Source organism: Leuresthes tenuis, unplaced genomic scaffold, assembly GCF_036924035.1.
Source record: "Leuresthes tenuis unplaced genomic scaffold, fLeuTen1.0.hap1 SCAF_2, whole genome shotgun sequence".
In the NCBI taxonomy this organism is placed as follows: domain Eukaryota; kingdom Metazoa; phylum Chordata; class Actinopteri; order Atheriniformes; family Atherinopsidae; genus Leuresthes; species Leuresthes tenuis.
The window spans coordinates 22522504-22532705 of record NW_027325356.1 but is presented as its reverse complement, the minus strand read 5'-3'; the positions used below and the strand labels follow the sequence as shown (position 1 = coordinate 22532705).

The 10202-nt window shown below is 42.2% G+C and overlaps 1 protein-coding gene across 1 annotated transcript; it reads left to right on the top strand.

Moving 5' to 3' along the window:
* The first annotated feature begins 2151 nt into the window (after positions 1-2151).
* Positions 2152-9388, top strand: cilp (cartilage intermediate layer protein, nucleotide pyrophosphohydrolase). The gene is made up of 9 exons (XM_072380698.1): positions 2152-2275; positions 2924-3087; positions 4846-4899; positions 5074-5343; positions 5509-5688; positions 5814-6119; positions 6234-6342; positions 6456-6604; positions 6737-9388. Exons 2-9 carry the CDS (start codon positions 3024-3026, stop codon positions 9094-9096), a joined length of 3492 nt encoding a protein of 1163 aa, XP_072236799.1. The 5' UTR covers positions 2152-2275; positions 2924-3023; the 3' UTR covers positions 9097-9388.
* The last annotated feature ends 814 nt before the right edge of the window (positions 9389-10202 follow it).

The window sequence follows — 10202 nt, the reverse complement described above, 5'->3', positions numbered from 1 at the left end:
AATGATAGCTCAAATGCCTTCCAGACATATAGAACAACCATTACAAAATAAGCTGTTTTTCCAGCAGTTCGTCCACAGCTGTACTGATAAAATTACCCAAATGATGATGATGATGATGAGTTACCCTGAAGCTATGCTTTAGTCCTTCATCTTCCTCTGAACTCTACTGACTTATTTCCACCCACAAAAGCAAAGCAGCTCTGCAGGAAAACCCTGTAACTGGTGGAAGGTGAACGTGAAGTGAGCCTCAGGCTAATCAATTGTATAGCCTTCCTCTGAGGAGAATCCTGTCTTCAGTGTTAGCACACATGTTTTTCAGCTGTTTAAATTTGATCTAATAAGTAGTTGACCCGACTTTGGCACTGACAAAATGTGTCTCTCCACTGAGCCTGGGAACTGTGAGGCCTGAGAAGACTGAAGTGCCGGTCCAGGACACGTTTTTCCCCTGTGAGTGTTCCCTGCCTTGTAATTGAAATGATGAAGTCAGCTAATGAATGATGTGTTGAAAAACAACACAGGATCTTTGACAAGATTTACAGCGCACCACATCCTCTTTCTGTGACTCTGTGTCTCTTTGTCTTGGAATAAAAACGCATTTCAAGTTGCTGTTAAAGTTTTTTTTATCTATTATTGTTTCTCAAAATGTGCCTAGAGCTAATTATCAGCTAATTCACCAGAAAAGTAATCTTTTAGCCTTCCGTAGTTTTATATCACTACTCTCGTAATGTTGTTTCTGGCAGCAAAAGCATGGAAGGCCCTAAAAACAGCTGTTCACTCTCTGCTTCTCACCAAACATGAGGTACATAACAGAGCTTTTAACAGCTTACCACATGTATCCTTGAGGACTTTGTGTTAACTACAAAGAAGACCTAAAAGGGGGAGATTAGAATTATATTTTGTGCGTCTTTTCCTTACTGGAAAAGGAAATACCCTGAACATTCCTGACGGCTACAAACCCCTCCCACGTCCTCTTTTTGGTCTATCAGGCCACATTTTCCTGCTTCTCCTGCCAGCTTTTTCCCAGCTGATAAAAAAAGGTCAAAGGACCAGTAAAAAACTGTGGCAGAGCTACAGGACTGCTTTGACATGTCTGACTGCTACTGCATCAGTAAAATCAGTAAGGTTTCTGTGCTGAGCCAAAAGGATCTGAAAAGACGAAACCCACTGCAGCCACAGAAAATTTACCCTGCGTCTAGCAGGTGATAACGGGAGGATCTGGTGCTGCTCCACCAGACTTTCTATCTTCAGGCACCGACTTCATCCGGTATAATCCACCAACGAAAATAGTCTTGTCTTTGTGACTTGACTGTTCATTAGTTACTTTGTTTTGGGTTTTTTTTTTTGGATGACAGAGATGGACTATATCTGTTTTTTTCTTCCTCTCGGGACTTCTGCTTTATCATGTTTATTGATAAAGGAGATCAGGCTTTCACTAAAATAATGTTTTGCCACCTTTTAAAATTCTACACCGATCTGAGCTGATCTGAACCTGATCTGGAACGATATGTAGTTAATGTAGGTTAACATTAAAGCACAAAATATAGGCACATCTGTGCAGGTTGAGTTTGTATAAGCCAGCTGCACAAATTTATCACTTTTGTAAGACTCAGAATATGTGTTTAAATCTGCTCCACATCTGATAGCAAAAGACGTGACTCAAAGCTTTTAATAAAGTGACAAACCAGAAAGCAGGTTTCATTCTTATCCTGACAGATATATTTCAGATCTTGTGCTTTAAACGTTTTTATTTAGTCAAAGCAGATTAAAAAGTTTATGAAGAAGTACCAAAATCATAGACTGGATATTTCCCTGTCATTAGCCTGCTTTTTTACTCTCCATGCAAAGTAAAACGGAAACAAGCGAGCGGAGCAGAGGACAAATGCCCAGTTTGACTCATTCACCATTGATCTCAGACACAAGGGTCAATCTATCAACACTAGCATTTGACACCCAGACCTCGTGACTGTCTCCCTTTTATGTGGCACATCATCTAATAACAATTCGATGTCATGGTTGTACAAGGGAAGGTGATAAATTAGAGCGATAATAGTGTAATGAAAAGACACTGTGGCATACTGCCGAGAGAGGAGGGAGGGTTGGTGGAGGCTGAGAGGTATAAAAGAGACGGTGAAGGAGGGTGTTGAAGTAGAGTGAAGAACAGAGGAGGGGGAGAGAAATGTGAGACAGAAATATCAGGAAAAGGTTAAAAAGGACGTTGCGGTATAAGATATAAAAAGCAGAAGCTTGGGACAAAGAGGGTGCACTCAAAAAGGAGGTAAGAAAAGAATGGATTATTATGTACGTTTATGGGTCCTAATGAATAAAAAGAATAGATAAACTACTTTAGTGGTTTATGTGGTAAAAAGTGGAATTTTCACTCTAGTCTCTGAGCCTGTAATTTGAATAGTATCATTAGTATTCTGAATTTTCATATCAGGTTTGGCATCCCTGGTACTAGGGTTCTCTAAACTTTTACACCCATCCTGTTCAATCATAAATGATATCTTATCAATATAATTTGTGCTTTATTCACCATGTCTTGGAAAACTTTTCACTTATTTCAAGTCAGCAACTGCACTTCTTGTGTTTGTGTGTGGGTGTTTGGATCGTGTGGTCAGTGTTTCGACTGTGGATGCAGAATGTTTGAGCATTCCCCTGACAAATGGTGATGGCTAACACAGATGTGTAATCTGAGAAGAGGGCTCTGTCCAACTATGCTTTTCACCCTGGAACCTCAAAAACAAAAAGCGTGCGGCATGTACTCACAGGCACATATTTTATTCCAGATATTCACTCCACCAGTTTATGACTCAGAGTCGGTTTAACCATCATTTTACCGTCTGTTTGGTTCTTCTTTTGAAATGTGCGGTATGGTCTAAACATTAGTAACATGGACCATATTTCAACTTCATCCTCCCACCAGGAGTTTCTGCTGCTGAAAATCCTCTTCTGTGGAGTTCCTAGACGGAAACACACACCAGTGGGGAAAGTTGAAGGGTCAGACGTGGACGAAGATAGTAAGAATGTCACAAAGGCCTCTTCTCCTCTTTCTGGGAATTACTGCCGCCATCGTTCTGTCAGCTCAAGGTGAGACTATCACAAAGATATGAGCATTATTGTTTTCACTGTTGTTGTCATTTGTAGTGAATAAGTCTTCGTATAAGTATACAGTGCCGACAAAGTATTAAACCATAAATTCCTGCAGTTTGTCGTGATTTTAGACTTATCTTTAAATGGATTCTCTTCATTTGTTTCTCATCACTCTACACAGAATACTCAATGGCGACACAAAAGTAGGATTTTAGAGTGTTAATGCACTGAAATTAAAAGATTACCCCATTTCCTTATATTCAGGGTCTTACAGTTGATGAAATTATTAAGCCATAAGGTTGGGTCTTTAGACCTGTGAGACAGCATTGTGTTTAGGCAAGTGTCTGGGGAAGGACATGAGACATGTTCTGCAGCATTTAAAGTTCCCCCAAAAATATAGCAGCCTTCGTTACTCTAAAATGGAGGAATCAATCTGGCTTTTCTAACTGAGAGGAATGACTGAGGAATGACTGACAGGTCCATCAGCTTTGAACAGACTCAAAGTTTCTTAATGGAGATGGAGGAAGCTTACTGGAGGACAACCACAAGCACAGTACTTGACCAATCGACTTTGCGGTACAGTGGCCCAGCAGGAGCTATTCCTCATAAACAGGCACATGGCAGTGCCCCTTGGAACTTACCAGACATCTGAATGACTCTCACACAATACATCTATTATCTATAACTGCTTTATCCTTCAGAGTAACACGGGGCTGACCTTACTGGTCATCATCTGGGCTCCCTGAGCAGACTGTCAGCGCATGACAGGACTAACACAATTCAGAGCACGCAACCGGAGCACCTGGAGAAAATCCAATGCAGGCACAGTAATAACATGCAAAGTCCACAATTTATTTTAGGTGACAGTGCTAATCACTGTACTGCCACAAGAGGCTAAATTCCCTCATCATCTGATCTAAAGGACAATTGAACTATTTAGTTACAATTCCTAATGACATGAATGGAAAACAATGCAATGTGCATCATCTCATTTATATCATCAGTCAAACATGCCGTTGGCAGCATCATTCTGTGGGAATGTTTTTATGAGACGGAGGCTGGGAGACTAGTCAGGATCAAGGGGAGAGTAGTTGCAGAAACTATGAATACATTTTGAGTTCAGATATTTTCTAGAGTGCGTGGGATCTCAGATTGGGTCAATACTTAAGACTCAAAGAGACCCAACCACTGTCTGGACCTGAGCTCAGTACATAATATCTAAAGAGGCTCAGAGAAAGGCTGTGTAATGATGCTTCCCATGTATGCTTCCCTTGAGCTCGAATGATTTTGCTGAATGTGCAAAACTTTCAAAGGAAAGATATAAGCTTATTAGATCATTCCCCAGCAAACTGGAGGCTGCCATTGCAGTCTAAATACTCACAAATAGGAATTTTTGTATTTCATTTTTGAATTTTTTTCAAAAATATTTTTGGTTTCTATTTTGTGTAGACTGATGATAAAGAAATTAACCAAATCCATTTTAAAATTAGTCCGAAACATTAAAATCTGGAACATTTTAAAGGGTCCTAAATAAGCAGTCAGACACCATTTTTTCATCAAATAAAATTCAACTGACAAATGTTATATTCTGTATTTAAAAAAATAACATATTGTGTAGCAAGTCACCTTGTTCCCTAATATGATTATTTTATTATTATTATTATTATTATTATGCGTATTTATTGATTGTGTGTTTTGAATTCGTACAAATCATGAGAGATGCAGTTGCGAAAAGAATGCATTTGTCTGTTGCAGGCGCATGGAGAAGAGACAACAAAGAACCTGGTCCTGCTGTCTACCACTCCGATGGTAGCTTTTGTTTTGAAATTAAAAAATTAATAAATAAATTAATAAATAGATACATATATATTCAAAACTATATCATGTTTTCCCATCTGTTTTATATATACCCGAGTTATGGCAGATAAAATGAACACACAAGCTGCTTGTCCAATGACTTGTTTCTGTGTTCTCTATGCCTAGTCAACTACGAGTGGACTACATGGTTCAATGTTGATCATCCGGGAGGCCGTGGAGACTATGAGCAGCTGGAGGCTATTCGTTTCTATTACCGTGCCCGGGTGTGTGAGAGTCCACATGCAATCGAAGCCAGAACCACAGAGTGGGTCCCAGCCCGTGAAACTGGAGAGACAGTCCATGCAGACCCAACTGTGGGCTTCTGGTGCCTAAATGAGGAGCAAGGTCCTGAACGCAACTGCTCAAACTATGCAGTGCGTTTCCTCTGTCCCAAAGGTTTGGACACATGATTTTATTGTTTTCTTTAATCAGATACCTAAATTTGATTTCTGCTCGCAATAAAATGCTGCTTCTGTTCCGTTTCAAGTAGCATTTCCATTACACAACTACAAATGACATCAGATTACATTTCTTTATTCATGTTTTTTTTCCTCCCATTAGATAGCAGTGTGAACACTGAGGGAACCTGGGGTCCATGGTCAGACTGGAGCCCATGCCCCGCCCTCTGTGGCCAAGTGGGCGTGCAACTCCGCTATCGCAGCTGCCAATCTCTATCGATGCCTTGCGGTGGGCCTAAAATAGAAGGGAAACCATGCAGTGGCCCTGAGTGCATAAAGACAGGTGAGTTAACCTTGATTTTGTTGGTTAGATTCCTCTGCTATTATTTTCAGCCAGGAGCATAAAATACAACAGCTCAAAAAGGCGAACCTCTAACCGACAGGCCTTTTTTGTGTTTCTCTTTTTAGATTGTTCCCTGCGGTGTGTGATGGGTAAAGTGAATGCTGACTGTGATGCATGTATGTGTGAAGAGCACATCCTGCTGGGTTCTGTACGCAGTGCTGGCGGTCTCATTGCTGAGGGGGCTACCATTCTTCGCTTGGGCATACTCCTTACCCTTACAGACCGCAACGGACATTTCCGCGTCCCTGGTATCTGCCCCGATGGCAACACAACCTTGACATTTGGCCTGCAGGGTCATGCCAGCCTTAATGTCATTGTGCCCTACAGCGATGAGCGCAGCTCAGTTCTCAGTGTCCAGCTGAAGAGAGCCGGTATATCAGAATGTGAATGAATCAAGATGAAAAAATAATGTTACGCTGCATATTTACTGACATTGAAGCTTAGAGAAGCTTAGAGGTAATTTGTTGTTTCATTTCTCTTGTAAGAAAAACTTCATGTGTTGAGTAACCCTGAGAGCAAGGCCAGAAGGGAGGGGCAAAGTGCTGCCTTCTGCTGCAAGGTGGCTGGAACCCCACAGCCGGACAAGTACCAGTGGTGAGAGTTTAACCCACATACATTATGATTTTAGAGTGCTTTTCTTACTTTCAAAGTACTGTATATTTTGAGCTTTTTCTGTCATTTGTTTGCTCTTGTGTGTGAGCCAACAGGTTTCACAACAATAGTCTCATGGAAACACATTCTGAGAGCACATTGGTGCTGAAAGATCTTCGTGCTGAGCAGGCTGGAGAGTACTACTGCAGAGCAAGTGGTCCATCTGGGGCTATTAAGACCAAACCAGCCACTCTCAAAATCATAGGTGTGATTAAGAATTCCTAAATACATGCTGAATACACAGATGTAACTTTTTGTTCACTGTCTAAGGTCAGTGGAATACATCCTGTTATGTTAAAACTAAATCTTCATTTTTATTTATGAATCACCAACATAGGTAAAGAGGAACATTCATGTGACCCCAAGCCTCAATCTCACCTCATACGTCTTCCACATGACTGCTATCAAAACAGCACAGACTCATTCTACTATGACGTGGGCAAATGCCCCTCAAGCACATGTGTTGGACAGCTGGACCATGGCATCAGGTGCAAAGACAAAGTGGCTTACTGCTGTGGAGTGACAAAGATGGAGCAAAGGCAGCTAACATGCCAGGGTTACCAACTGCCCACCATGGTGATGACTGAGTGTGGATGTCAGAAATGTGTAGACACCAAGGCCATTGTACATGGTAGGGCTATTGCTGCAGACAACGGTGAGCCAATGAGATTCGGCCATATCTTCATGAATGGAGTCAGAATCAGCCGCACAGGCTACAAAGGTACCTTCTCTGTCCAGATTCCCCCAGACACTGAGAGGCTGGTGCTGACTTTTGTGGACAACATGCAAAAATTTGTTAACACCACGAAGGTACTTCCATTTAACACCAAAGGGGGAGCTGTTTATCATGAGATCAAACTTCTGCGAAAGAAAGCTCCTGTGACCATAAGCCCATTAGAAACCAACACTCTGGAGCTTGGGGAGGTTGAGGGCCAGGAGGCAATGGTCCATATTCAGATTCCTCCTCATTCTTTCTATAAGCAGAATGGAGAAGTCTTCACCGGTAACGTCAATGCAAGTGTGACATTTCTCGACCCTAGAGATGTTTCCACGGCTGCTGCTGCTCAAAGCGATCTCAGTTTTATAGGAGATGAAGGTGATACCCTGCCACTGAGAACTTATGGCATGTTTTCAGTAGACTTCAGAGGTGAGCAAAACAATGAGCCTCTTAATGCAGGTGAAGTGAAGGTGTTCCTGGACTCTGCTCAGGTGAAGATGTCAGAGCACCTCAACACCATGAAGCTGTGGTCACTCAACCCTGAAACGGGCCTGTGGGAAGAGGAAGGGAGTCTTCAGGTGGAGAAGAAAAAGAGAGGCAAGAGGGAAGAGAGAACATTTTTAATTGGTAACATGGAGATCAGAGAGAGACGTCTGTTTAACCTGGACGTCCCAGAAAATCGCAGGTGCTATGTGAAAGTGAGGGCTTTTCGCAGTGAACGCTTTATGCCCAGTGAACAGGTGGAGGGAGTTGTGGTGAGTCTCATAAACATGGAGCCCACAGCTGGCTACTCCTCGAATCCACGTGCATGGGGTCGATTTGATAGCGTTGTCACTGGACCGAATGGAGCATGTCTTCCTGCTTTCTGCGATGAACAAAGAGCTGATGCCTATTCTGCATATGTGATGGCCAATCTTGGAGGGGAAGAGCTGGAGGCTGTCGCATCTTCTCCCAAACTCAATCCCAGTATCATTGGAGTGCCTCAGCCTTATCTGAGAAAACTGAACTACAGACGGACTGACCACGAGGACCCCAGATTGAAGAAGACAGCATTTAGTATCAATGTGGCAAAGCCAAGTTCCAACACAGCCGAGGAAGCCAACGGACCAGTGTACTCATTTGAGAACTTGAAAGAATGTGAGGAGGCCCCTTTCAGTGCATCACATTTCCGTTTTTCAAGAGTGGAAGGAGACCGTTATGATTACAATACTGTGCCTTTCAATGAAGATGACCCAATGAGCTGGACAGAGGATTACCTGAGTTGGTGGCCTAAACCCATGGAATACCGGGCCTGCTACATCAAGATCAAAATCAACAGCCCACATGAGCTCAATGTACGGTCACGCAACATGGGTGGCACCCATCCCAAGACAGTAGGCCAACTGTATGGCCTTAGAGATACTCGTAGTATTCGTGACATGGACCAGTCAAATGTTTCAGCTGTGTGCCTGGAGTTCAAGTGCAGTGGGATGCTATATGATCAGGAACGTGTAGATCGTACCCTGGTGAAGGTAATCCCACAAGGAAGCTGTAAGAGAGACTACGTTAACGCAATGCTTCAGGAGTATCTGGTCAACCACCTGCCTCTTGCTGTTAACAATGACACCAATGAATTCACCATGCTGGCACCACTTGATCCTCTTGGCCATAACTATGGAATCTATACAGTGACAGACCAGGATCCCCGCACAGCAAAAGAGATTGCACTTGGGCGCTGCTTTGATGGCACTTCAGATGGCACATCTCGGGTTATGAAGACCAATGAGGGCATCGCGCTGACGTTCACTTGTGGAGACCGTGAGGTTACACGACAGAGTGTCTTCCAAGCCCTGCAGAGTTCTCAAGGTCAAACAGTTACAAGTGTTGTGAGAGGAGAGGGCAGGAAAACCAGACGCCGACAGAGGGCCAATGGATCTCGCAGCAGCCGTAAACGTAGCACCAGAACTCCTGCAGGGAGTCATATAAAGGACAGAAGCTAAACAACGCCAAATATCAAGGCTTGAGAACAACACCTCTGGTTTTGTCTGGAAATAATTGGACAATGACAAAGTTTTGTTTTTTTGACTGTTTACAAAACATATCCAACTTATAGATATATAGTGAATGTGGGCTTAAAGGGCAGACGCCAAGCTTTTACGTGAGTATATTAACATCCAAACTGGAGAAGGGATAGAGCAATAATAGCTTTTTAATTATGTATAACCCTCTTTTTCAGGTGACCAACTGTAATTGGATGAGTTTGCATAACATAAATAAAACATAATTTTTTAATACTTTGTCAAGAATGCTTTGCAGGCGAAGACTGCCTGAAGTCTGGAACCACTCATCTAAAAAAATCAGGTTGCTCTTTGAGATGGTTTTCCAGAACTGCACTGCAGCTCACTCCAGTTGTTTGTGGATGTTTTCCCCTGTAGTTGTCATCAGCCGATGCAGTGTAATCAGGTTGACAACAGGTGCTTAACTTACCACTGCAAATATTCCATTTCTTTACCTTTGAAATTTCCTGGGATGCTTTAACATATCAGCTGGGTCTAGGCAGACAGCATATTTCTATAGACTTTATGAATTAATCAATCTTCATCCATCTTCTGTCACATCATGAATACACACTCCTGACACAGTGCCTTCTGAAACTACGCATGTGATTTACAGCTTATGTACACTGACTGTATCACAAACATTCTCTGCAACTTCTTCTATTTGTTATTCTGGCTATTTTAGTTTCATCCCGAGAGTGCTGATCCAGAATCATTGTGGCTTATAGTTTTCGCTTTGTGAACTTTATATATTTACTGTTTGAAGCCATTTTCTTAATGGTTAACATGGATAATGATGTCAAACCCATGTAGTGTTCCTCACTTGGCTAGAAGCAGTGGATGTTGAGCCATAGTGTATTCGGAAGCCGCATTACGTGTCTTTACTTCAAAAAGCACCATACAGCTGATTTGACCAGTCATAATGCCTCTTGGATAAATTTGTTGTTGCGGTCTGGAACGAAGACCTGTCCATGAAAAATCTAATTTAACTGTCCATACATATTTAAGTTGCTGGAAAAAAACAACTTTTGACACATTATAGAACTGTA